Raw genomic sequence first — 27381 nt, forward strand, 5'->3', positions numbered from 1 at the left:
TCACCTTTCAGACATGAAGGATGTCTTCATGTCCCTCGATGTGTTTCATTGGGGGCTGCCCAAAGCCTGACATCTTAAATATTAATGAGTTGAGGTTCACAGACGGGGTGACGTGTGTCCTCAGCTCTTTGCATATCCCCGCCTTGTACAAGCCCAAGATGCGTGTTTGGATGCAGATGAAGCATCACCCCACACAGTACCTGCAGCCCCCGGCACACCACGGGAAGGCTCAGCTCTCCTGGAGACGCTCATGTCCCCAAAGCAGGACAGGGTGGCTGTAAAACACCCCCCAGGAGGCCTGATGACCAGAAACCATTTAAGAAATTATCTTTTACCTCCCACTGGGTATAAGGGATTAAGAAGCTGAGAATGCCAGAGGAACAGCAAGGAAATAGTGGCAGCGCTGTACGGCACAGCAGCATTTCCACCTGTGCTTCAGGACCATCACAGCTCCCAAAGAAGCCGAGGGTCAATTTACACCACTGAGCCCAAACAAGCTCAGAAAAAGCCCCCCGGGACTGAAGTGAGACAGTAAAGGTCTCCTCCTCCCTTGATACCAGCTTGCGCAGCTGGAAAAGCCTGGAGCTTAAGCCTGTGCTTGTCCTGGGAAGCAAAGTGGGGAGCCAGGGCTGTTCTGGTACATCCGAACAAGAGAGCAACAGAAACACTTCTGTGTCCCCAAAAATCTAGTTGTTGGGAGAAACAGGAATAAGCAGTCAGGATTTGCCTGCGATGGCACCAAAGAGCTGGCAACCACATGCGATCCCCCCATGTTGCCAGCACCAGCCAGTGCCACCACCCATCGTGCCAGGTCTGCTGGGCTCGCAACAGCGGGCACAGGGTCCCAGTCTCAAAGAGCAAGAAGCAGAGTGCAGACCTGTCATCCCCATTCAGAGCAGGACACACCATGGCATTTCCCTTCCCTCCAGAATCATATCAAACCCATCCACATTACCCATCTCTGTTGCCCTTGCAGCATCACTCCCCATGGACCCATTCCATTGCTTCCCCACCCTGGACTTGTGCCCGCACCACGGCTCATCCTCTAGCTCTGTTTCAGAGCACCAAATCCCACCATCATGAGCAGAGGTGGCCTTGCAGAAACGCCAGCCATGTCCTTTGCCTCCATCACTGCCACTTACCCCACACACTCACCGCCACCTCCCCAAGAAGCCACTCCTGGGACGCGTGGGCTCCCTTGGCCACAGCAGCTCACCACTGACCCCCAAACCCACCCCAATCCGCTCAGGACTCTGCAAGGATTAGCTCAGTGCTGCCTGCAAATGGGATTACCAGCACCCAGCTGTCCCGAATGCCCCGGCTCCCAGCAGCCAGCCTGGTTTTGGTGCAGGATGGTGCAAAGAAAACCCAAAAATCAAACACGTTTGAGTATCCTCAAAATCCCTAGTCACCAAAGTGACCCCAGGCACTCACCGGCCGCCGCAAATCCAGCTGCACCGCAGGGAAGGCTGTTGTCTCGCCCAGAAGCAGGCAGGCACAGGGATGTGCAGACAAGCAGCGATGGGGCTGCTGAAACTCCGCGGGGCAATGCAAGGGTGATGTGCTGAGGGTGACGTGCCTGAGGATGCTCCACCCGCAGCTCTGCCCCAACCCCAGAGGATCTGGGGCAGCAGGCAGCAAATCTGCGCTGGGCTGAGCTAAGCCTCCCCTTGCTGAGCTTGCCAATTGCTGCTTGATCCGTTTACCTCCAGCCCTGTGTGACTGCCAGCCTTTCCCATCACCCCTAATCTCGACCACGGTCACACCGTGGAGTCCTGGTACGGCTTCAGTGCACCACAGCCAGCCCCAGCTTCTGTCTTTGGCCAGAGCTCCCTGGAGCAGCTCTGGAGCCCTGGGCCCGATTCCTCCTTCCCCAGCCCCATGGGTGTCCCCAGCCTGGCTAGCAACAAGTACCCATCCTGTCTGGCCACAGCCCAGCGCCTCTGCAGCTTTGATTCCCAGCCAGGGAAACTGAGGCACAGTCTCCCAAATCACAGCTCGATCCCCACCCACTCGGCTCAGGGAAGCCGACTGAAAGGCGTACCTGTGTTTCTGAGATACTTTTCACTCTGAAGAGGAGTGAGGACCGCTTACAGTCAGCAGCAACAGCTCCGGACAGGCGCAGCACTAAATCAACCTGCTGTCCCCACAGTAGATCAGCAGTGGAAGCAGCACAGCCTGGACTCTGCACCCTCTGGGCCACAGCAGGGCCAGGTCTCCCCTGGCGGGGGGCTGCCAAGGTCCCACCTGAGAAGATGGGGCTGCCTGACAAAGCAAAGCAACGCAGGGACAGTTTCAAGCTGACTTTTGCATGATCAGGCTCATAAAATCCTGCAGTGAGAGGTTAAAAAAAAAAAGTAACATCTGCTGATAGCAAAACCTGCATCTCCTCCAATGACACTCTTGCAGGCACCTCATCTTCCAACCAGACCTGCCTACAAAAGTCTTTGATTTATTTCTGCAAGCAAATGCCCAGGAGGAATCCTGGAGTGCGAAGGACATGGTTCAGCTCCTCACCTGGGTGATGTTGCTAGCACTCCTGGCACATTTGCTGGATAACTACTTTCCATTCACTTCTGCTGTCTTTTGTTTGCTTTTACGTTCATGGGGTAAGGCAGGAAGAAGCGGTAATGATACCTGCACAGAAAACAGCTGCCAAGTAGGTAAGGTCCTCTGGAAAGAAACCAGACCTTCAGGGGCTCTTAATAAGATGCTGAGAGGATGCTGCTCCCACCAACCATTCCTGGTCCTCCCCAGCCTGAGCCTGGGGCTCTGGCGCGTGCAAAAATTATGCAGCTTTCCTGTGATTTAGGGAAATCAAAGACAAGAAAATAAAAACCTGTGTAAAGCACTGGTGCTGCTGGTGCAGTTTCCTTGCCTGCCCTGAGGATACGGAGTATTTCCTCAAACTGCAAAGTTCAAACATGGGCACAGTTTAGGACTACCAGCTGCGGTTTAACTTTTCATCTTCCCACATAAATCGTCCAGCCAAGAATGAGAAATTAAGGCAGCTGGGAAAGGTGTTGCCTTTCTGCTACTGGGCATGATGCTGTTGGGTGGCACTAACACCCTCCTGAGGTTCAGCACAGCTGCCATGGAGGAACCAGTGACCTGGTATCAGCAATAGGGACAGGGGTCCTGTCCCTTCCCCAAGTCGCGGACATCCCTCCTCCTCCTGAGCATGTCTCCATGTAATTTAAGGAGATCTGAATGGAACAGCCAGCCAAGAAGGGACGCTGAGCTGCCTCCCAGCCGCAGGATCCTGGGTGAGTGCTGTCCCCATTCTCTCTTTGGTTTGCCACCCTAAACCCTTCCCAAACTTTCAGCCAGAAGCACTTTCTCAGTGATCCAAACACACATCTCACCTGGCCTGAGGGTGGGATGGAGCAAGTCAGGTCATCTGCAGGTAGAGATCCTTGCTATCACAGGATGGGATGGATGCAAAGCAAAAATAAAAAGTCTAGGAAAGCTGAAACAGTCGTGCGTGGGGTTGGGGTCCTTGAAGCATAACATGCATCAGCTTCTGCCTCCTGAGCAGGCGCTGCTTTCCGGCAGGCAAAGAGTCCTGGTACAAGCTGTGCCCGGGGCAGGGAGCGCTCCTCCTCCAGCATGCACACTCTTCCTGCTCTTGCTTTCAGCCCCTGGGAGCCTGCCCACACCCTGCCTCTTGACTTTTGGTTACCAGGCAAACCACCATTCCTCCATCAAAAAAGTTCAGTGAAAGAAAGAAAACATGAAAAAAAAAATTCAAGCAAAACCAGACAGGGCACAAAGACAGACAGGTTAGGTGGTGCCCGGCACACGGCCTCCGCTCCAGAAATCTTACACACCCACAAGAAGGTATAAATAACTATAAATTTATTAGTAAAGCAAAACAATTTAACACTCACACAGAAGAGCGGGATGTGTTAATACAATATATATACACACATACATGGAGTATCATGTCAGAAACACACGGAGAGCAGTGTTAAAGGCACTGCAAGCCACATGAACCTCAGCATCCTTGTCTGCAACTTTCCACAGCCCTGGGAACCTGCCGGAAGCCCAAGTGCAGGTTTGGAGGAGCCTGAGAACCTCACTGGCCATGAAATCCCTCTGATCCACAGCTTGGAGACAAGCACATGGTCCAGCTCCCACCTGCAGTCCTGCTCTGCCCGCCAAGCATCCCAGGCACGCTGCGAGAGCAGCATCTTCATGTCCAGAAAGCAGCGGAGGCAGCTGCTGGGAGATGCTGCAGCAGGGGCCAGGCAGCGAGGGAGAAGCTGGGCTCAGCGGGGCCCTGGGGGGAGCTGCTGTCCCCAAACCTTGCAGCCTGCCCTTATTGCATCTTAACATCACACCTGCACGTGCAGGAACCTTTCTGCAGGCAAACTCCCCACCCAACAGAAGAAGAGTCAAACTCTGAAGAATAACGAGGGTTTTTTGCTTATTATTGACAGCCAATGGTCCCAAACCACTGTCAGAGGATGCTTTCCCCCTCACCCCTCACTCCAGCACATGGGCCCCAAGACCAGAGTGTGCATGTCTTCCCACCCAGGTCACAGGGACAGCATCTGCTCACTGGAGAGCTGGCAGGGCCACCTGGGCATACGCATGGTCCCAGGAGTGTCCACGCCAGCGTTAACTCAGTGCTACAGTCGCTCTGCAGGCATTCCCGGGGAGCCAAGCAGTTCAGCCCCTCCCCAGCAACACTTTTCCCCAGGAATGCCTGACTTAAGCCTTGGAGATGCTCTGTTCTGGTTCCTGCTCCTGGCTTAGACTTACTTGGTATAGCCATGGACATGACCCAGCCAAGCCGAGCTGCCAGGCCACAGGCATTGCCTGTGCCCAGCAAGATGGATGGCCTCAGGGAGGGAAGGACCAGAAGCACCCAATGGAATCCAGCAAAATTTGGGTCCCAAACACCTGACTGCATCATCAGAGGTTTGGTATCACCTGGGAGAGGAATTTGAGGCAGGGAGGAGTAGGAGGAGAAGGGGAAGAAGCCTCACAATCCAAATGGAAAAGGGATGGAAAGCAAACTGCTGCTTACAAATAAAGAGCTGAACAAAGGGCAAAGAAGCCTAGAAGGTTTTATAAAAGTATAAGGAAAATAGCTGTGGAGGGGAAAGGGCCAAGACACACCTGAAGGCATCCTGTAGGTAGGGTAAGGGCAAGTGAAGATCAGAAAAAAGCCCAGGTAACAGACTGTCTTCTTCCTGGACCCAGGAAGCCAGAGGAACAGCAGTCCTAGAGAGCAGGATTTATCTCCTGGACAATAATCACGCTACTTTTGGCCAGTCTAATTGTCCCCATCACCTCCTCAGTGGCATCCTGTGCTCAAGCTGCCTGCCAAAGAGAACAACCTTTCAGGAGAGACCATCCCCTGCTCCAGCCCTAGAGCATCCTCAGGCAGTCTGGCAACCAGGTCCTGAAGACATGCAAACACTTGCCACAGGGCTGATGCAACACCAGCTCCAGCACAACAACCCTCCTGGGTGCTGTGGGGTGGTGAGTGACACAAGAGGCTAAGCGGACACAGCATGAAGAAGCCTGAAAATCTCTTGAAATAACCGTCAGAAGCCAAGCGCAACACAGGTACAGAGTAGAAACACATTTTACTCCCAAGAGGCTTTGGCTACAACTGCTCTTTGGTTTGAAAAGGAAACACCAGCAGTTAGAAGAGCCCTTGGCAGTGTGATGCCTAGGGGACATCGGCCCCCCAGGCCAATCCCTATCTCCCCACCCAGCTCCTGACATCCACGTGCCTCCTGCTATTTCCATCCCCTCTCATCTCACTGTACAAAACATGACCCAAAGGCACAGCAACAGAGAGTGACCTGCTCCCCCAGCCCACTGTACGCAACACAGTTGCTTCCAACCAGACAACCTCCCTATAAGAATACACCTGAAGCTCTGAGTGGCCGCTCTGCGCAGCCCCTCCACCTGCCAGCACTGAGGTCCAGCAGCTGAAGCCTCCACAGGCTCCTGCTGGATTTGGGCTGTTGCAGGGCAGCAAACGATGAAGAGACCGAGTCACCAGGGGCCCATGGCCAGTCCTAGTTAATGATGCTCTAATGCCACACCAAGATGTTTTCAAACCTGGAGGCACCTACTGACAACCTGGACCTGAGCTCATCCCTTTTCCCTCAAGCACACAGCCCCGGTGATGCTCTCTCTGCCCAAGGTGCTGCTTGGCTGTTGCCACAGCCTAAGCAGAACCAGAGCTCCTTGCTGGGACACCGAGGGCTTTCCCAGCTGCTCAGCACAATGGAAACGCTCTCCAACAGTCCCCGTGCCAAGCTGGTACCAAAGGGACAGGATTCAGCAGCTCCATGGCCAGCACGCTGTGTCCAGGTCCCACCTGCTCTGCCCTAAGCACCCGAGGCTGCCCAGCTCCCCAGGCAGCCCCTGGGGAGGGCAGAGAGCAGGGCACAGCCATCCGGGGCCCACACTAACGATTTCTCCAAACTCCTACTCTAGCCAGCCCCTGCCCCATACAGAAATGCAACCAGAGAAGCCCCCGGAGGCTCCAGCCGACTCCATTTCACACACTCCTCATACTCAAGATGAGCCTCTCTGCAAGCTCCCAGCTCTGAGTACTGATCCTGGCTGCAGGAGTTGTGCCCAAGCAGTCAGGGCGACCACTGAACCCCCACCTCTGGGGACCTATAGCAGCTGCTTAGGGCAAAGGCAGAGCCAACCACAGCCTGAGCCAGGAACATAGCGAGGGTTCAGATGGGTGCCGTGCTCTCCAGCTAGCACTGGTCCCACACTCGTAGCCTCCGTCACCACCAAGCCCTTCTGCAAAGCTAGGATTAGCCTTCCTTCTTCGTTTTACTCCTCATTTTCACTCCTCCAGTAAAGCATACACTGAACTTACTACATATTAAGCAGCAAAAAATAGCTACCTAGAACCAAAGAGCTCTTTAAAAATCCAAGTTATCACATATTTTTTTAAAAGATCCAGTATGACATCAAGTTAAACTATACAGTATTTTTAATGAATACTAACAAACTGCTTAAAAATAAAAAAAAAAAAAAAGGAAAAAGAAATACAGACAGACAACTTGGTAGGAAGTTCTACATCTTTGAGGCAGCATGAAGTAAGATAACCATCGGTCCCCTCTTCCTTGGGCAGTAGAGAGCAAGGTCTGCTGTAACCTCCTTAAAGCTGCGCATAAAGAAAACTCAGTCCCAGGGTCAGACTTGTCACTGAACTGTCCCAGCCCCTGCAAACGCACCCCATTCCCCTTCATTGTGCTGGAAAAGAAAAGAAAGCCTTTCTCCACATTTCAGATGAGCAAAGCCCAACTCTCTGCACAGTTAATCTGTCTATAGTTGTTGTGGACAACACTTAATAAACTTGTCGTAATCACCCGTGCAGCACACCGGCAACTTACCGGCTGCTGTCCACTAATTAGAGCTCGTCACAACAGTCCTACCTCATACGAGGGCCAGCCAAATCACAGAAGAGCTGCGGCTGGCAGGGACCTCTGGAGATCATCTAGTCCAACCCCTGCTCGAGCAGGGCCAGCTACAGCAGGTTGCCCAGGACTCCATCCTGTCAGAGCTTGAGTATCTCCACAGATGGATATTTAACATCTTAGTATCTCCAAAGACAAAGGGGAGAAGGCTGGTGGGCAAGCCAGGAAGCATGCCTTCATCCTCCAAGGCATCTAACTGGCATGTAGCATGTCTCTTGGTCATGAGAAGCCAGAAAAATCCTGCAGAGCAAAACACCTCAGGCTGCATTGACCTTGCTAGGGGAAATTTATTTTTAAGTGATGTTTACAAGGACTGTGCAAAACCTGAAAAATACAGAAGAGGTAAAGAAAGAGTAAAGGGATAAAACAGGACTCCTGCAAGAGGAGAAAAAAAAATACACTCCTCCTTCAACCACTGCTAACCTTCCCCTCCCGGTGGAGCTGAGCCCATAGGCCAGGAAAGATTCTCCTGGCTCCCTCTGGTTCCCCTCCAACAAATGGGACACCAAGCCTGGCACGTGGCATGGGTTTCTGTCAGCAATGGCAATGTCTCCAAAATCGCAGGTTATTAGTAGTGTTCACCTCACCCTTTAGTGTTCACACTGCTGGGACAGCCCTTTGCCTGAGCCCCTGGAGGGATGCTAACAGCCCGAGTGGTGCAAAGAGGGAAGGGGCCTGGGGCTGGAGGTTAAGTCCTGGCAGGAGAGCTATGTCCCTCAGGAAGCAGCTCTGAAACACCAAGCTCTCAGCCAGGAGTGGGGCATGGACGCTCTCCTCGCCACACTCTCTGGTAGCGGCGAAGCATTCGCTGCTCATCCCCATGCTGCTGGCAGGGACGGGGTGGGCAGGCTCACCCGGAACCCTTGCAGACTGTGACAGCCAGCGACTGCAAAAGCAGCAACGCCAAAGTGCTTTTTGGAGCTGTGTAGCCCCATGGCTTTTCCTTTCTAGACTCTAGGAGAGCAGGGGAGGCTGGGGCAGTCAATCAACACTAATGATCTGAAGCAGTCCTCTCAAATGAGCTTGGACCAAGAAAGCTGGGAGATCCCAGCAGCGGAAACTTGCTACTTCCTTGCCGTGCAGCACACCCCAGGAGGAGGGAGGGCTGGCTGTGCCTTGCTCCCAAGCCCTCTCCAGGAGCTACCCAGCCACCCACCGCCCCACAAGGCAGGGCAGAGGAAAGAGGCTGCAGGCAAAGGGCTGGTGCCTGCAGTGGGCAGGTGAGCTCCCAGCACTGAAACTGCAGGTACAGCGTGAACTACAGCCCAGGAGACACCAGGAAACTACAGGTATCGTTCCATCTCCCCACCTCTCTCCTTTCCTCTCCACCTCTTCGAGCTTTTCACATTGTCCGTCATCTCTGCAATACAAGTGATGTATCAACCACAGAGGACCGAGGAAAGTTTACCTGCCCACCCACCACACCACCCCTTTCTCCCAAACTCCCTGGAGGCCATCTGCAACTGAGGAGAGGGAAGGGGAGGCTGAGGCTCATGCAAGCTGAAAGCCGCCGAGGGGACGGAGGCTCATGGCAAGCAGGCAGCCACCTGGTAGGCGCCCTCGGCTGTGTGCTGGACGCTATGCTCCTGCAGCAGGCCCAAGTCCAGGAACCGTTCCCCGCACCACATGCACTTGTACTGCTGCTCCCGGGCGTGCACGCTGTGGTGCTTGTTGAGGTGCTCGCGCTGCTTGAAGGCCTTCTCGCAGGAGGGGCACTTGTAGGGCTTCTCACCCGTGTGCACGCGCCGGTGCCGCTGCAGGTCCGAGGCGTATTTGAACCGTTTTTCACAGTCGGGGCACTTGAGGGGCTTCTCACGGGCTGGGTCGCAGCGATGCTGCACAAATTCGGAGGAGGAGAAGAAACGTCTCTCGCAGAGCGTGCACTTGAGCGGCTTCTCGGCGCAGTGGGCCAGCTGGTGCTTCTGCAGAGCTGAGGCTCGCTTGTAGGACTTGTTGCACACCGCGCACTTGAAGGGCCGCTCTGCATTCTGCACGCACTTGTGCCGCAGCAGCTCTGAGGACTGGTTGAAGCCTTTCTGGCACACGTTGCACTTGAAGAGGTTTTCTATGCCATGCACGTGCTGGTGGTACACCAAGTGTGAGGGCTGCACGAAGCCCTTCTCGCACAGGTTGCACTTGAAGGGTTCCTCGGTCTTGTGTGTGCGGCGGTGGCGCATGAGCGCGTACTGCTGCTTGAAGCTCATCTGGCAGAGGTCACACTTGAAGGGACGCTCCTCGCTGTGTGTGCGCTCGTGCTGCCGCAGGTCTGAGGGACGCTTGAAGGCCTTCTGGCATTCGCCGCAGCGGAAGGGCCGCTCCCCACTGGGCGTGCAGGGGTGCTGCAGCAGCTCCGATGACTCCTTGAAGTGCAACTCGCAAACGTTGCACTTAAAGAGGTGCTCCCCTGAGTGCGCATACATGTGGCGCACCAGGTGGGAGCGGTGCTTGAAGGTCTTCTCGCACACTGTGCACTTGTAGGGCCGCTCCGAGCTGTGTGTCCGTTTGTGGTGCACCAGGTGGGACGACTGGCTGAAGCTCTTGTCGCACAGCGTGCACTTGTAGGGCTTTTCACCTGTGTGGATGCGCTCATGCCGGGACAGCTCTGAGAGGTGCTTGAAAGTTTTCTGACAGATGGAGCAGCTGTAGGGCTTCTCCGAGGGGTCGAGAGGCTGCGAATGCTCCACTTCAGGAGGCTTGTAGGTCTTCTCGCAGATGGAGCACTTCATGGCATTGCCATTGTGGACATTGTGGTGCTGTGCCAACGAGGTCAGGAGGGAGAAGCCCATTTTGCAGACGCCACACACAAAGGGCTTCTGCTCCACCTGGATGCACTGGTGTTCGAGGAGGTCAGTGGCCTGGTGGAAGATCTTCAGGCACTGGGTGCACTGGAAAGAGCGGTCATGGCCTGGCAAGCACTGGTGCTCATGGGGGTTGGAGAGGTGAGCGAGGTCGTGGCCACACACCCCACATTTGTGGGACGGCTCTCCAGCCTGGATGGGGGTGTGCTGGTGGTGCTGCAGACCTGGGTCTGGCTGGAGCAAGATGCCGTAGACAGCACAGCCCAAGGGGTTGTCAGCAGTGCTGGGCGGGATGGAGTGCTCTGGGAGGGCGGCTGCCCCAGTGTGGTGCTGCTGTGGTGGCGGCGGCTGCTGTGGTTGCTGCTGTTGCTGCTGCCAGCTTTCTGACATGCTTGGAAAAAAACCACAGGATTTTAGCAGCGACAGCTTCAGCTTCTCGATTGAAATGGTTCAAGTAGAAACAAAAATCAAAAGTATCCAAGATCCTGATTTCCTGTAGCTGATCCCCTGAATGTGAGGACAGAAAATCCAGCACACAGCCAAGGGTCTTGGGAAGCAAAGAGGCAAATGAGACTCCACAGCCTCCTCCTTAGATCAGCACAAGTTCTTTGCAGACTGATTTATTTTGGCTTTTTCTTTTTTTGGACAAAAGAACAGGAGCCAGAAGCAAGTGCCTTGACAACAAGAGGAGGACCTTCTCTGTGCTGGCTGTGATGGGCTCACATTTGGGAAGGGTGAGGGAGGGAGCAGCGCTCTCTGCAAGGAAGAAGACAGCTCATGTCAGGTATTGGAAGAAAGATGGGCAACTCTCTAGTCAACCTCCCCTCACAACTCACTTTGAAAACTCTCCTGCAACCCTGTAAAACTACCAGGAAGCCACTGTGGGGGAGCTAACGAGAACTGGAGCCTCCTTGCTGCTGTGTGAAGGGCCTGGGACAAGGCATGCTCAGCCCAGAAAGGACTGGGCTCTGCCCGGCCGCAGCCAGGTACACGTTTGAGCAGTGTGCCCTCACCAGCGGCAGCACAACCACCCACGTTCCGGTCAGCTCAGCCATTACCCCGTACGCTGTCAGTTGCTGCCATCCCCCAGACCCACTCAGGGCACTGACTGAGAACATCTCTGCATGGGCTGAGGTATGCCAAACGCTGTGCAATCAAGAAGCTCCCAGGTTAGATTTCATAGATATCAAGGCAGATCCCAGCACGATCCCACCCCAGCTGAAACACCCCTGTGAAGCAGTTCTGCCCTTCCTGCAGCTCGTTTGCCTTCAACGTTATCCTATCTGCAGACAAAACACAGAACCCACAAGCACTGTGCACAGCACTCTGTGTGAAGATAAAAGAAGCATTAAAGCAACGGCTCGGCTGAACCTCCTACCAAACCACGGGATAAAAGTACACTGGAGCCGAACAACCTGCACCAGGGGTGCTGTCTGGCCTTACTATAGAGCATAACAGGGGTTTTGCTCAGTGAAAAGTTCCAGTCTTTCTAGAGAAGTCTAGTGAAACCTGATTTCAACTTAGAGAAAGCCCACCAGTGAGCAGCAGACAGGGGCAGTGCCAACACACCTCAAAAGAGAGGAAGATTCCAGGCCTTGGCTAATGCTCCTGTGTCATGAGTCCCTAACCCTGCAAGAGCGCACCCATTTCTGCATCAAACTGTCTGCCACCACCCAGGGTAAGTAAAACCTTGATCTTCCAGGAAGGTGTCTGTTGTATTTAAAACTAAGTGATAAGAAGCATCAGAGAAGGTCACTTCTCAGCATCCCCACCTCCCCCTGCGCTCAGCTGAGACCGGATCACGCCCCACAGCTTAGGCAGGGCTGGACTGTGCTTCTGCCTACAGGGATGCTGCATTACTTTGTCTGCCAGCACAATTCTGGGTAGTAAGATGCGCAAAGGCCCTGCCAGAACACAGGATCTCCTCTTTCTCCTAAGTAGCTCACCTTGACTGTCGACATGAAGGGAGCACTCACAGTTATGACACCTCGCACCCGAACTCGATGGCATACAAAACTCAAGCACAGCCCAGCCGCCACCTTCCCCTGCAGCCAACGTTACCCATGGCAGAAGCAACCGACGGCAACGGCATCCTAGACCATCTGGCCTAACGGGGAGGGGAAGCTCGGGAAGAATAGGAAATACCAACCTTAGCTTACCGAGGGCTCTGCACGGGTACCCAAGTCGGCGCCAGCTCCGAGCCTAACTCATCCCTCCGTGGGAGGTGGGAAGCGACAACCATTTAAGGAGAGAAGCCGGGAAAGCAGAGGTACTTTCAAACTGGAGAAGCGGCCCCCGGCGCAGCCCTCTCCGGCATGGTCCGGCCCGCCTCCCGCCGCCCGGGCCTCCCGCAGCCGGGCCAAGGCCGCTTCAGGGCGAGGCGCGGCGGGGCCGCGGGGCGCGGGGGCGGCCGGGGAGCCGGGAGAGCAGCCGCCGCCGCCGCAGCCCGCGGCGAGGCCCGGCCCGCCGCTCGCCTCTCCCCATGGGACGGGCTCGGCCGGCCCCGCGGGCCTGCGGACAAACGCGGCGGCGGCGCCCCGAGGCCTTCACCGCCGCCGCGCCGGGAGGCCCCGCGGTGGGGTATGGGGTCCCTGCCCGGCGGCGGCCGCCCCTGCCCCGCCGAGGCCCACACAAAGGGCGGCGGCGGCGGCCGGGCCCCTCACCTGCGGCGGGAGGCCCCTGTCAGCCCGCTCGCCGCTGGCGGGGCCGCGGCCTGCGCGTTCCGCCCGAGCCCCACGCTGGCGCGGGGGCGGGAGCCGGGAGGAAGGGAAAGGGGCGCCGGTGCCGGCGGGCGGGCGGGCGGCGGCCGCGGGGTGCGGGCGGGAGCGGAGCGGGCCGGGCCGGCCGCGGCGGCGGAGGAGGAGGAGGAGGCGGGGCGGGGCGGGCCGCGGCGGCTGCCCCCTGCCGGGCCGCGCTGACAACAGCGCCCCCCGCTGCCGCCCGCCGACACCGGCGCCGCCGGGGGGCCGAGCGGAGGGCGCCGTCCCGGAAAGGCCCGGCGGGCGCAGGGGAGGCCGGGGCGGCCATGAGGGCCGCGCTGGTGGGGTACAGCAGCTCGGAGGAGGAGGACGAGCGGGAGGAAGGCGGGTGCCGGCGCGACGGCGCGCAGGAGTCCCCTCGGGCCAGGTGCGTGCGGCGGGATGGGGATTTCGCGCAGGTGGCGGAACGCGCGGGGCCGGGTGCGGAACGCGCCGCCGGGATTCCTCCTCCTCCTTTTCTTTCCCCGTAGCCCCGGGCGCCCCCGCCTGCCCGTCCCCGCCGGCCTGCCGGGCGATCCGGGTCCGGAGGAGGCCGTTAGCGACGACAGCTCCCGGCACGGCGGCCGCATCCGCGGTTTCCCCCACGAGCGGGGCAGCTGGGCCACCCACGTCTACCTGCCGTGTAGGTAACGGCGGCCCGGGGCGGCACCGGGACGGGAGGGCGGGACGGAGCCCGGCCGGGTGAGGCGGGTGCACGGCGGGACGGGAGGCCTGGGAGACCCGCCTGCCTCCGGTGCGGATCCTTGGCCGATGCTCTGGGGAAGGGACCCGGTTCTGACCACGCTGTGCCGCAGATACAGTGCAGGAGGAGTTTCTGGAGCTGCTGGAGCTGCTGCTGTCCCGTGCCCGCACCTACGTCTCCTCGCTGGCTGCCATGGAGCAGTTTCACCTCAGCCTCTCGCAGTGCGTGGTGCTGCGGTACCACTGGATCGAGCCCTTTGTCCGCTGCCTCAGGGAGCGCCTGGCCGCCTTCCACAGGTGCGGACAGCGGAGCCCTGACCTGCTCCCTCGGGGTCGGTGTTTCACCAGCATCCGCACCCTGAGCCGTCTCTGGGAGATGATGCTGCACCAGTAAAGCCCTGGAGAGTTTTCCTCTCTGGCTCAGGACCCAGCACCAGACAAGTCAGGTCTGGGTTTTCAAAGGACGAGGCCGGAGCTGTCCCCTCCTGTAAACCAGAGGTGCTCTCATTGCCTACATCGGGCTCAGGCATCTGCTGAGCATCAGCTGCTTCAGGCTATCCAGGCTTTGGAGGGCTGGAAACCACAGGGGAATCAATTAATTTAAGCCCAGAAAGATTCTGGTTGCACTGATTTGGTCCAGTTGTGGCACACATTTGCCTTTATCTTTCTACAGTTCAGCAGAAGTCCTTTCTTCTCCCCATCTTCTGTTGCTTTCTGTTTGTGTTTTGTTTTGTTTTCCCCACTAGCTGAAATAGGATCTTTCTTATTTCAGGTTCTTCTGTGTGGCTGACCAAGTGAAGGTTTACACCAACCAGAACAAAACCAGGTGAGCGAGCAGCGGGGCAGCCTGCCTGCCTGGGGAGAAGGCTGAGCAAGGTGCTGGGTGGATGGGAAGCATCACCTTGCCTGTCCCAGGGTGATCGGACTGAGCCGTATGACAGGGCTGTATGCAATCACCTTGTCTCCAGTGGCTTCACACCTTTCCACAGCCACTTGCACAAATTTGTAGCTTCAGCGCTGATTCTCTGCAAGCCGTTGGTCTCATTAGTGGTGGGTGAAACTCAGGCTGCAGGATTTCAGTCTTCTGAAGAGATCTGTTCACAATGTGACCCGAGGCAGGCCTCTCTGCAGGGGTTAGGCTCATTCTACAGTTTCACAACAGCTACAGGAGGCAGCCATGTTTACTGCCATCTCCCATCTGTTTTGTTCTGCAGTTTTGCAAACCCTTGTGCCAGCATGAGCAGCCTGGGGTGAGCAGAGCCAGGGGCCATCTCTTTTGGCAGCGGTGCCAGTCCTGAAATTTTAGTGCAGGTCTTCCAAGGGCTGGAGGGAAATAGCGTAGATAGTGCTAATTCTCCTGGGTGTCAGCTCAGAAGCCTGATTTCAATTTAATGCCATTAAGTAGTTTAAATGTCAAAGCAAAGGTGGTTAAAATTGTGAAAAGTTGCTGAGTCTTGTGGGAATGGCAGCCCATGATAGTCCTGTGCAGGACAAAGCAGATCCTGGGTGACACTTGGTCTTCCCCTCCCCTCCGGGAGTCTAGAAAGCGTCATCCAGACAGTCCTTGAGGAGGTACCTCTTTGTCACATCTCTCCAGCTTGATACTTCCCCTTCCCGCTTCCTCTGCCTCTGTAAAACCCCTCTGGCAACTTCTGCATTTTGAGTGCGGCTCCTGCACGCACGGTGCTCTGTCATCGACTGCATCCTTTGCCTGGAAAATGAGTTTTCATGTCCCAAAAGCAGCTGAGTTAATCTGGTAAATCTACATGGTATGTCATCCAGTCTTGCTTCTCTCTGCTGCCATATCTTTATTTCTGTTTTTCTTCAGAATACAGTTAGCGTCCTTGAATGCTTAAACCTAGCATTCCTCGAATTATCTTTTGTGAGGGAGTGGGACATTTGCCTGGTAGGAATGCAGGGCTAAGTATGCTGATGGCTGTGCCTTCTGCAGCATGAAAGGGTGCTTACTGTCTCTCCTTGTCTTTCTTTAGGACCTTTATTGGCTTGGAGGTCTCTGCTGGGCATTTCCAGCTGCTGGAGCTGGTCTCAGAGGTAGACAGAGTTCTGGAGGAATTTGACCTTCCCACCTTCTACAAGGTGAGGGGTTTCCCACTTCTCTGCTGATACATGCATGCTGGCTGGTTCCCTGTGAGAGGTACATTAAATGTTGACCCCAAATAAACAGGAGTGGGGAGGTTAGACAGGTCTCCTCTGGGTTGGTCAGTGATGTTCATACTTAATACTCTGAACATGAGCTTGCTGAGAATGGGACTAGATCAAGTCTGTGTCTTTTGTATCATGTCCTGTGCAGGAGACTAAGAATGGTAACTATCTGATGGTCTCCTGAGAATCGGGTTTCTGGGGCGAAGGGCCAGACTGCACATCACGGTCACTGCCCAATTGTGCATGGAAGCAGAGTTGTGCTGGGACAGAACGGGCTTAGGGTGAGCATTGTGGGACGGAAAGTGATGCTTATGCCTCTGCCTTGGGGCGTCAGTCCAGGCTCCTTGCTTGGTACTAGCTCTGGGGACAGGTTTTGGATTTTGAATGGCCAAAACCTGATTGTTTCCAGAGCTGAGCAGGGGGCTCTTGTGTGTTGTTCAGAAATGACCCACCTACCTGCTCCACGACTGTCCGCAAGAGTTTCTTTGTGCAGTTGGAAAAGCTACTGCAGAGTTAACCCCAGAGAGGCTGGAAACCAGGCAGCCTTGCCCACTGGTGTCCGAAAAAGCTGGGGTGTGCAGCTCAGGATGCATCACTCCTCCAGCATTGTCCATGTCACCTCTGCAACTATTGAGCTGGCAGAGGGGACCCTCCCAGCTTCGGGGTCCTCATGCTCATGACTGCAGAGCTGTCTGCCATCCCAGGCAGGGCAGCATCACACCAGATCTCCCACTGTGGCTCTGTACATTGAGCAAAGCCTCTTTTAGCCCTCATGATCTGATCCCTGTTTTGCCTTCAGGACCCGTCGTTCCATATCAGCTTGGCCTGGTGTGTTGGGGACATGTCTGGCAGGCTGGAAGGGCAGTGTCTGCGGGAGCTCCAGGTGCGTCCTCGCGCAATGGGGAGAGCAGGGGAAGAGCAGAGCTAGTGTCCAACCACGTCTCCCTGCCGAGGGTGGAGAGTGGGAAATTCCCTGAGCAAGACAAACTTTGCTGGGTTGAAAGAAGAGATGCTTTTGGGGGAGAATGAGTTAAATCACTCTCCAGAGAGAAGTTCAGAGGCTTCCAGCCACAAATGGCCTTGTCTCTGACTTGGTTCAGGGACAGAGCTGCTGACTCCGTCCGCTGGCAGATCCACCCTCCGTGTGTTGACTCCTGCATCTGTTTTCCAGGACATCGTGGATGGGTTTGAGGACTCGGCACTCCTGCTGCGTGTCCAATGGGAGCAAATTCGCTGCAAGTCAGGGAACAAGTACTTCTCCTTCCCCTTGAGGTAGGGGCCGGTGGGGCTGTGCACTTCAGAGCCTTGAAGACCCTGTTGTTCCACCAAGGACCGTTCTCCAGCACAGCTCTGAGCGATGTGGGCTGTCACGAACCTTCCACGCTCTTCTTGCCCATTCAGCATCTCTGATGTGTTTGTGGCTTCAAGTTGGGCTACTTCCAAGTTTCAAATTCTGGCTGAAAAAATGTGTGTCTGTAGCAGATTTCATCCTTGCTGCTGTATGTGCTGCAGTCAGCACTGGTGGTTCCAGCCATCCCACGGTTGCTGGTTTTGCTGATTTAAAAAGAAAAAAAGACAAAAAACCTCTATAAAAGCCATAGATGCCTTATGGGAAGGAGGAAGAAGGTAGCGTGGGAAGCTGTTACTAAAGGGAAAGTGTCTCACACAGCTGGAAGAGGCACAGCCTGTTTGTCAGAAGGCTTTGAGCATGCTTTGAGTAGCAAGAGGCAAGGACATGGAGCTGGACTGTCATGCCAGAGCATCTCCCTGCTGTGAGCCAGGACAAGTTCCTGGGTCATGTCCTGTGTCCCTCTCATGCAGCTGCTGCCTCTATAGGGAAATAGCAGCATCTGATCCTTTTGCCAAGCTGCGAAAGATGAAATCTGGAGGCAAGAATTTGGAAACCCCTTGTGTTTCTGTCCTCAAGGATGGGTGTAAAAGAAGAGCTTTGGTTTAAGATTGTGCATACTGTAAGCCCAGGACTTTTTTGGTGGGCTGCTTTTCCTGAGAAGCTTGCTGCTGTGCAGGGGACAGCCCAAGAGAGGGCAGTGTCAGCTTCTGCCTGAGCTGGGAGGGCCGTACCCACTGCTGAGTCAAGAGGTGGCAGCTCCTGCCCAGGCTCCAGGCTTTTTCCCCGTGGGAACAGAATCCGGTGCTGTGATAGCTCTGGGGATGGCAGACTGGACCTTGTCCCTTGGGAGAAGCTCTTTTTTAATCCTTTTGTTCCTGCGGAGAGGTCAGCTGCAGCCTCTCAAGTATTCAGGGTAGGATGCCGACGTGCTGTCCTGAATCTTTTATTCCACGTCTGTCTGATGAAAGACTCCAGGACTTCTGAGCAGTAAAAGTCTGTCTCCTCATGTCATAAAAATGTTTCTGTGGTATATTTCATCTGTGCCCTTTCTGACATGCCCAGCTCCTGCAGACTTTGGATGCGGCGGTGCCGGTGAGCTTGGTGCTGCACTGCCTGTCCTTGCACATGAGAGAGCTTGGGGGCTTTGTGGCCATGGGAGCATCTCAGCACGGGTCGTGATGTCTGCCAGCACCCGTGCTGGTTTCCAAAATCGTTAACAAAATTCTGTTAAGTCTGTAGGTGGTTAGTTTCTGGGATGGGGATCTCTGTGATAAGAAATGTGATTACACCCCAAGTTTTCTTTTGGGGAAGGAAAACCAAACAGAGATAGATATATTTAGCCCTTGGGGACTTCCAGTGAAACTGGCGCTGGTACCACTGTTTTCACTGTGGTCCCCGTCCAGCAGTGCCAGGTTAATGCTCAACCATTGCCCTGCTCCTGCCCTGGCAGAGCCCGGTTTGGCCCCGTGCCCTGTTTGGTGACTCTGGCAGGTGTCAGAGACCCGACTCCCGGTTTCGGGGAAGAGAGCCAGGCTCAGGGGCAGGGCCATGGGAACAAAGTCCGGGGATGGGCAGCTGGCGCAGCCCGGAAGGGCGGGTGTGAGCGGGCAGGTGTGGCGGGCAGGGGGTGCCCGGGGCGGGCAGGACCCGTTCTGTGTGTGGCGGGCGGGACCTCTGCCCGCGGACACGCGTGTCAGCAGGTGTCGGGCTTAGGGGCCGCAGCCCCGCCCCACACCGCCGCAGCCCCGCCCCTCGGCGCCGCAGCCACGCCCCCTTTCCACGGCCCCGCCCCGCCCTCTCCCCGCCGAGCCGAGCCGCGCCACTGCCGCCGCGCCCGCGTCCCTCCGCGTCGCTGCTCCCGGCGGGCAGGGCAGGGCAGGGGAACCGAGCCGCGGCGGCCGCCCATGTGCCGTGTGCCGCCGGCCTGAGCCTGCACACAAAGGCGCGCCGGGAGGCGACAGGCCGCGCCTGGCAGCGCCGCCCATGCCCCGTGCGCAGCCCCTGGCGGCGGCCCGGCCCCGGGCCATGAGGGCGGCGTAGCTCCGACACCGCCGCGCTCGGCCCGGCCCGGCGCGGCCCGGGGGCAGCCGCGAACCGGGGCGGGAGGTGGGCGCGGCGCGGCCCGGTATGGCAGGAGGAGGCGGCGCCCTCTGCCGGGCGGGTGGGCGCCCCCCGCCGTTCCTGGTGCTTCTGGTGCTGCTGGTGGGGACGGCGGCGGGCGAGGAGATCAACGCGGAGGTGAGCGGGGAGGGGGGGGTTCCCCGGGACACCCTGCATGTGCCCTGCCTGCGCCCTGCCTGCGCCCTGCCTGCACTGCCTGCACCTGCGGCCGCGGCTCTGCCGGTGCTGAGGCCGCAGGTGCAGGCAGGAACGGGGGTCCCATCGCCCCGGGGGGACGGGCAGCGGCCAGAGTGGGAGAGGAAGCGCTTTGTGCCCACTCGAGGCCGCGGCGGGGGAGGGGGTGAAAGGGCCTTTGATAAAGTCTCTGCTGTGCCACTCTGCCTGGGGGACAGGGGGGTGGAGGGAGTGTTAAAAAAGAAGAAAGATTAACGATTTTTCAAAATCAAAACATTAATTCTTTAAAAATTTGAAAGTGGAAAAAAAAAACCAAAACAGAAAATGGAACAAATTAAAAGGGACTTAAGGAAATAAAAAAGAAGTTTTTAAAATTAAAAGAAAAAAAGAAATTTAAAGGAGATAGAAATAAAAAGGAAAAGATAAAAAGTAAAATGCAAAAAAAAAAAAGTAATAATAACAAGACAAATAAGAATTAGAAGTAATTAAAAAAGACAAGAGGAGGCGGTGGCTGGGGCAGGAAGGAAGAGACCCGGCGCGCCCCAGCACCCCCTCCTGCCCGCTGCCTCTGTGAGGCCCCGGGGGGGCTGCCGACCCCACAGGACAGAAGCCCCTTTGTGGGTGGAGGCCAGGGTGGGGGTCCGGGGCGGGGGGGCGGATTGCTGGGTCTGGCTCCATGTCCATCCATCCGCAGCTCCCGGGGGACACCTCCAGAGGAGGATGGGGGACAGGCTGTCTCCCCACCAGCTGCCTCCTCTCCGGAGTGACGGTGCCCCTGGTGTCGGAGGATCCCCCACAACTTGTGGGGCAGGACTGGGGCTCTGTTTCTGCCTCCCAGCTGCTGCCCGCATGCTCCGGCTTGCCTGTGCTGCCTGCGCTGCCTGCCTGGGTGCGGCGCTCGCCCCCGGCGGCTGGCAGGGATGCCCTGCGAGGGGGATAGGGCTGGGGTGGCACTTGGCAGTGGGCTGGGGTCTCGAGGAGCTCCGCGGGGAGCTCCAGGTCCCCTGATCAGGCAGCTCCCTGCCCGCGGCCTCACGCTCGGCTCTCCCCGGCACAGGCATGGCTGCGGCTCTACGGCTACCTGCCGCAAACCAGCCGGCAGCTGTCCACCATGCGCTCGGCAGAAACCTTCTCCGCGGCCCTCGCCGAGATGCAAAGGTTTTACGGCATCACTGTCACCGGCGTCCTGGACGAGGAGACCAAGGCGTGAGTTTCTCCTTGTCCTCTTGCTCTTGGGCTCTTTGGCTTTGCTGCCAGCCCCGGAGCTCTGCCTGCACCTGGAAATGTGGGTGCTGTCTCCCACGGGAGCTGCATCTCTCCTTTGTGGGCTGGACCCCTGCAGCCAGGACACGTCCCTCACCGTCCGCAGCTGCTGTGCTCCCTCGGGGACCTTGGCTGCGGTGGGCTGAGCGCTGGCTTGATGCCTTCCTGGCAGGTGGATGAAACGTCCCCGCTGCGGGGTCCCGGACCAGATCGGGGCACGGATGAAGTCCAACATGCGGCGGAAGCGGTACGCACTGACGGGGCGGCGCTGGAACCAGAGCCATCTTACCTTCAGGTACCAAACATCTCTGGGGCTTCCCCCTAGTCCGTGGTGAGCCATGGACCCCCTTGGGGAGTGAATGCTGTTGCGGGCCATCCCCAGTGAGCTCTGTACCCACAGTATCCAAAACTACACGGAGAAACTGGGTCGGTACCACTCATACGAGGCCATCCGCCGAGCTTTCCGGGTGTGGGAGGAAGCCACGCCGCTGGTTTTCCGGGAGGTGCCCTACGAGGACATCCGGCAGAAGCGGAAGAAGGAGGCTGACATCATGGTGCTCTTCGCCTCTGGCTTCCATGGAGACAGCTCCCCCTTTGATGGTGTTGGGGGCTTTTTGGCTCACGCCTATTTTCCTGGTCCTGGCATGGGGGGTGACACGCATTTTGACTCAGATGAGCCCTGGACGTTGGAGAACACAGATGTGTCTGGTGAGTTGAGGGACAAGGAGTCTGATGGGCCCCTGGGGCTTAGGGCAGGGAGATGCACTTGTGTGGGCAGGTGTGGCTGCGAGAGCAGCTTTGTCATGGGGGATGCAGGCAGCTCCTACCAGAGCGCCCTCACTGCAGGGTGTTGGGGTCAAGGACATACCCCATGTGTCATGTCCTCCACCCCATTTTGCTGATGGTGCCTTTCCCGGCAGGGAACAATCTTTTCTTGGTGGCTGTGCACGAGCTGGGGCACTCGCTGGGCTTGGAGCACTCCAGCAACCCCAGCGCTATCATGGCCCCCTTCTACCAGTGGATGGACACGGAGAACTTCCAGCTGCCCGAAGATGATCTCAAGGGCATCCAGCAGCTGTACGGTGAGGAGCTGGGTCAGGGGTCAGCCCAGAGGTGGGATGCTGGGCATGTGCATGTGGAAACTGAGGCATGGCTGCTGCTGGTCTGCATCACCCCATCCCTTCTGTTGCCTGCTTGATCCAGGTACTGCAGATGGACACCCTCAGCCCACCAAGCCTTTGCCCACCGTGACACCCTGGAGACCTGGCAGGCCAGACCAGAGGCCCCCTAAACCACGCCCCCCGGGGAAACCGGATCGACCCCCCAAACCTGGCAGCCCAGACCGACCTGATCAGTATGGCCCTGACATCTGTGACGGGAACTTTGATACGGTGGCGGTGCTGCGTGGGGAGATGTTTGTGTTCAAGGTACCTGCTGGGACCCATCCTGCTCCTTCCCTGTGGATGTGGTGGGTCCCTGGGCAGGAAGACCCCCCCCAGCGAGGTGGCTGGCACTGGGGCGGTGTCCCTGTGTCTCCCTCATCCTCTGTCCAACACCCCATTTCCCATCAGGGCCGGTGGTTCTGGAGGGTCCGTCACAACCGGGTGCTGGACAACTACCCCATGCCCATCGGGCACTTCTGGCGGGGCCTCCCTGGAGACATCGATGCCGCCTACGAGAGGCATGACGGGAGGTTCGTCTTCTTTAAAGGTGAGCAGGGAAGCTGATTGGGAGCTCCAAGGTGCAGGGGGGACCCCAGTGCCCTCCCAAGCTGCTGAGAGCTGGTTGGCTTCATCCCATCCTGATCCCCCTCCCCAGCCAGAGCCACTGTGTGATCCCAAAGGGGTGGGGCAGCTGCAGGCATCATACCCACATCCATATCCACACGCGCACCTGCTGCAGCAGCTGGGCGTTGCTGCCTCACCCTCTTTCTCTGTCTCCTCCCCCTCCAGGTGACCGGTACTGGCTCTTCCGAGAAGCCAACTTGGAGCCTGGGTACCCACAGCCCCTGGTCACCTACGGACAGGGCATTCCCTACGACAGCATCGACACAGCTGTCTGGTGGGAACCCACGGGGCACACCTTCTTCTTCCGTGGGGACAGGTGAGTGGCTCTGGGGTCCTCGTCTCTGCTCTGCTATCTCCTGGTCCCTGGCAGGGGTGGGCATGGTGGGTGGTGGAGATCGCCGTGCTCCTCACCTGCTCACCACCTTCCTCCTCCAGATACTGGCGCTTTAATGAAGAGACGCGCGCAGTGGACCCTGGGTACCCGAAGCCCATCTCCGTCTGGGTGGGCATCCCTCCCTCACCCAAGGGTGCCTTCCTCAGCCCGGATGCCTGTAAGTAGAGGAGGAGAAGAGGGCTGGGTGGTGAGGGAACCAGAGAGGATGGGGTCACCCCTCTGGTGGCCTGACCACATAGAGTGGGGGCTAGGAGGGTGGTCAGGAGTCAGCGCTGAAGCCCTTTCTGAAGTTTCTCATGAGTGCTGGAGTAAAATGTGCTGTCTTGAGCACTTGCAGGGGTGCCCAGGTTACTGGGTGCCCTGCACCTGCCCACTTATCCCTCACCTCCATCTTCTTCCCCCCAGCCTCCACCTACTTCTACAGAGGCACAAAGTACTGGAAATTTGACAATGAGCGGCTGAAGACAGAGCCGGGTTATCCCAAATCCATCCTACGGGACTTCATGGGCTGTCACACAGAGCTGGTCCCCGACCCACATCCCCACTGGCCCGATGGGGACCAACCTCCCTTCAACCCCAACGAGGGTGGGCGGACGGAAGGAGAGGAGGAAGAAGAGGAGGAGGAGGAAGAAGACGAAGAGGATTATGGCGAGGGCGGCCGCCAGCCGGGCGGGGATGTGGACGTGGTTGTGCAGATTGACGAGTACACGCGCACCATGAGTGTCGTCATGGTGCTGGTGCTGCTGGTGCTGCTGCTCTGCATCCTCGGCCTCATCTATGTCATCGTTCAGACGCAGAGGAAGGGCGCACCCCGAATGCTCTTGTACTGCAAGCGCTCCTTGCAGGAGTGGGTCTGACCCCGGCCCCCTCCCAAACCGCCCCCACCACCATGGTGCTAACAATGGACCTGACCTCCCTTTCCCCCCACCACCACCTCGGCCCCTCTTGCCCCGTTGTTGCTTGGTGGCTCCCGTCTCAGAAAAGGGGGATGCCCCCCCACGGCCCCCCCAGAGCAGCAGGGCTGGAACTGGGGGATGGTCACGGCGGGGGCTGGAGGGTATCCAGGTCCTGCCTGCTCCCTGGCAGCTGTCCCCTTCCCCAGCTGTGACCCTCAAGTTGCCACCCATCATGTTGCGCCTGCCTCTGCTAAAGGGTCCCAGCAGGGTCCCCTCCTCCCACGCTGTGCCTGTGCCACATGGGGTGGTGGGCAGGTTGGGGGCTGCTCACAAGTGCTACAAGCTGGCAGGTCTCAGCTGTCGGCACCTGCAATGGCGGGGAAGTGTGAGGGAAAGGGAGGGCCAGGCTCGCAGCTACGTTTCCTGTTGAACTGTGGGAATACAAGGATGTAGTGCCTAAGGATCACATGAGGTGGGAGATGCCAACTTTGCAGCTCCCCGCATGGGCTCAGCTCAGCCCAGACCCTGCCGCTACCATGGGGAAAAGCCCAGTGGCCGCGAGGTCCTGTGGTCAGGGCAGCGAGCACGGCCGCCTTGTACGTTTATTAAATGGGTCGGGTGTGTGGAGAGCCATGGTGTCGTCCTTTCTGCCGCGGGATGGGGGCAGGAGCCAGGCGGGCTGTCTTGTGCCAGGTTTAGCAGATTTGGTGGTAATGGGGGTATTTCCTGGGGGTGCCATCCCGCCTGGCACCCACAGGGGCTGGGTGACATGCTGGGGCATGTGGAGAAGGGGCCGGCATGTTCCTACAGCGGCCCCTGCCCTGGGGCTCCCATTTTGGGGGAAAGGGGCAGCAAAAGCAGCCTCTCCTGACCACAGACAGAGCTGCCTTTCAGCAGCTCCCACAGCAGCGGCGATGGCCTTGCTGGGAACACAGCGCGCCTTGTTCTCCCTGGTCGGGGGTGGCCACCTCCTGTCCCTGCCAGTGGCTGTGGCAGCCAGGAGACCATGCGTGGTCCCTCCTGGACCCCTGGTGCTCCGGCTCCCAGTCCCCGAGGACATGTTTCCTGGGGGGGAAGGGGTGGCTGTATCCTGTCTCACTGCTGCCTTGGCAGAGGAAAGCAGGAGGAGCTGTGACCGCTGCAGAGATGAGGGAAATAATCGTGGGAGTGGGAAAGATGAGACCCCGGGGCGGGGAGGTAGGAAATTGGCTTTATCTAGGGAAAAATGTTGCTCAGCCTTTAGTGGGAAGGCAAACCAAACCACAGCGGGTGCAGAGGCAGCATGTGATGGTGACAGAGGTAGTGGCCTCCCTGCCTCTGCTGGTGATGCTTACCAGGGTGGGACCTGGGGCTGGGTTTGCCACCTGGGCAGCTTTGGGGCAGGCAGCAGAGACCTGGCACTGTTAATATGCTGCTGGGGGGTGGTGTGGGGATGACCCTATGGAGCGGGGGCTCTCCCTGTGGGACTGGACTCCAGCCAGCATCCCCTTCCCAGGCTTCCTCCCCCCGGGCCCTGCCAGGTTTGGTGCATGGAGCGTTAACCCATCCCTGACCTGCTCCCCCCTCTCTGGGGCTCCAGCTGCTCCTCCGCCCCCATCCCCATCCTGCCAGCCCTGCTGGGAGGGGGTCCTGCCCTTCATGGGTAGGGATGAAGCCTTCGTGCCCCCCCACCATCCCACCCCAAGACTCAGAGCTGCTGGCTCAGAGCCCAAGACTCAGCAGCTACTTCCCAGCACTAAATTAACCCAAGCCACTGCACCACTCATCAGCCACTAATTACTTTAAAAGGGAAGGAGCGATGCTGGCTCTCACCCTGCTTTCCTGAGGCTGCTGGTGCTGGGGGAACCCTGTGGCCTGGGCCACCCGTCCCCTGCTCCGGTCTCCATCCCTGCCCACACTGCGCAGTGATTCCCAGCCAGGAGCTGATTTCCCGGGAAACATGCTTGGCTAGGGCTCAGCACGTCACTGCAGCCGAGCAAGAAGCCAAAATCCGGGACAGAAAAACCCCTGAAGAATTGGGGGGGGTGGGGTACAAGGTCTCCAAGTGGCTGCAGGCTGTTATATTCCATCAGCAACGCTGTGCTGGGTCACGTTCCTTGGCTTCTAAATCCTTTCGGTTTTGACTCTACCGCCCAGATTTGTGCTTGCGTGGGTTCTCCCCAGAGCTGCGGCAGGACCCACAGCTCTGCTGGAGTGGGAGCTCTGCCATGGGGCAGCCTGACGTCCCAGCCTGCCCTGAACCAGGGCCAAGTCAGCACTGGGAACTACCAAAAGGCAGCAACCTGGCCAAAAGGCGAGGCAGGAGGAACGTGTGGCTGGGATTTGCCGCTCCCCGCCCCCACGAAGGCGGCTCCAGAGGCAGACACAGATGCATTTCCCACGGCAGATGCATTTCCCACACTAGATGCACTTCCCATGGCAGATGCATTTCCGACAACAGATTGATTTCCCACGGCAGCTGTGTTTTGCCTCTCTCCCGGGGGCTCTGAGGGCTCGGTGGGATGCAGGGGTGGGGACCCCGCAGCCTGGTACCCGGAGAGACGCCTGGCTTGCAGAGAAAGCCAGCTGAGCCGGATGAGGATGCCCAGGGCCAGACGCTTGTGGCATCTCCTTCCCTGGGCAGCCCTGCCGTGGCCAGGGAGGGCGCTCCTTGCTGCTTCAGGGTGGGACAAGGTCTGGGAGCAACTCCCCAGGAGGAATTAGCGGCGCTGGAAGCAGAGGCCCAGGCTGCCCGGGTTCAGCAAGCTGGGACGTCACATACCCCTCCTCCCGCTTTTCCCCGGATGCTGCAGTGGAGCCAGTGCCAGAAGCCCAGGGCCATCTGGAATCGCTCATGGATAGCAGCAAGGGACCCCGCCAGAGACAAAGCTCAGCATTTCAGCAGAGGCCGGGCCCTTCACCAGAGGCTCCTGCTCTGCCCTACGTGCCCACAGCGGGGTCAGCTCACCTCCAGCCACAAGAACCTGAGGAGGGCAGGGAATGCACCCGGTGCAAGGAATGGGGCTTTTGGTGTCCTGAGGGAGCACGAGTCCTGCTCAGCCTGGCCCTGGCAGGCACCAGGCAGCCCTGCCAGGATCCACCCCCAGCAGGCAGCTCCCAGCTTCCCCAAAATAGGCTGGAGAAGCCCGACCTGGAAAAGACCTTGGGAGCTCAGCGTCCTCCAGGCCCTGCTGCTGCAGGATGGGGCTCCACGTGCTGCTGGAGTGGGGGTGATGGGGATGACCAGGGTTGGCAGGGGCTCTCCCTGCCTACTTGGCACCATCACAGGAGAAACTGTGCCTCCTCCTGCCTCCTCCTCTTCTTCTGCCAGCCAGGACACGATCCCTTGTGTGCCGCTGAGGAGAGGACCCGGAAAGCAGAGAGGAAGCTGGGCTCAGCATAGAGGAAGAACTGGGGCCAGGATACGCTGAGCAGCGACCGGCCGGCCTCAAGGCCAGAGGAAACCATGCTGGGGACAGAGGGAAGAGCCGCGGGGCCCTGGGAGGGGTTGAACCTGCTGCCTGTGCACGCTGCAGGCAGGACAGG

General features: G+C 58.0%; 3 protein-coding genes across 3 annotated transcripts; 2 read left to right on the forward strand and 1 right to left on the reverse strand.

The window, feature by feature from the left end:
• Window positions 1-6462: 6462 nt before the first annotated feature.
• Window positions 6463-10431, reverse strand: ZNF319 (zinc finger protein 319). The gene is made up of 2 exons (XM_080352204.1): window positions 9017-10431; window positions 6463-7793 (listed from the first exon to the last, which is right to left on the reverse strand). Exons 1-2 carry the CDS (start codon window positions 10253-10255, stop codon window positions 7746-7748), a joined length of 1287 nt encoding a protein of 428 aa, XP_080208330.1. The 5' UTR covers window positions 10256-10431; the 3' UTR covers window positions 6463-7745.
• A 2847-nt stretch (window positions 10432-13278) lies between these two features.
• On the forward strand, window positions 13279-17257 carry USB1 (U6 snRNA biogenesis phosphodiesterase 1). The gene is made up of 7 exons (XM_080352224.1): window positions 13279-13393; window positions 13497-13648; window positions 13821-14004; window positions 14480-14533; window positions 15699-15804; window positions 16670-16753; window positions 17042-17257. The coding sequence occupies exons 1-7, from the start codon at window positions 13293-13295 to the stop codon at window positions 17144-17146; spliced, it is 786 nt and encodes a 261-aa protein (XP_080208350.1). The 5' UTR covers window positions 13279-13292; the 3' UTR covers window positions 17147-17257.
• A 1776-nt stretch (window positions 17258-19033) lies between these two features.
• On the forward strand, window positions 19034-24469 carry MMP15 (matrix metallopeptidase 15). Its single transcript, XM_080352243.1, has 10 exons — window positions 19034-19459; window positions 20574-20722; window positions 20952-21074; window positions 21180-21487; window positions 21700-21861; window positions 21983-22206; window positions 22351-22489; window positions 22732-22882; window positions 23002-23117; window positions 23366-24469. Exons 1-10 carry the CDS (start codon window positions 19349-19351, stop codon window positions 23815-23817), a joined length of 1935 nt encoding a protein of 644 aa, XP_080208369.1. The 5' UTR covers window positions 19034-19348; the 3' UTR covers window positions 23818-24469.
• The last annotated feature ends 2912 nt before the right edge of the window (window positions 24470-27381 follow it).

The sequence above is a fragment of the Nesoenas mayeri genome (genome assembly GCF_963082525.1).
Source record: "Nesoenas mayeri genome assembly, chromosome: 12".
NCBI classification, from domain to species: domain Eukaryota; kingdom Metazoa; phylum Chordata; class Aves; order Columbiformes; family Columbidae; genus Nesoenas; species Nesoenas mayeri.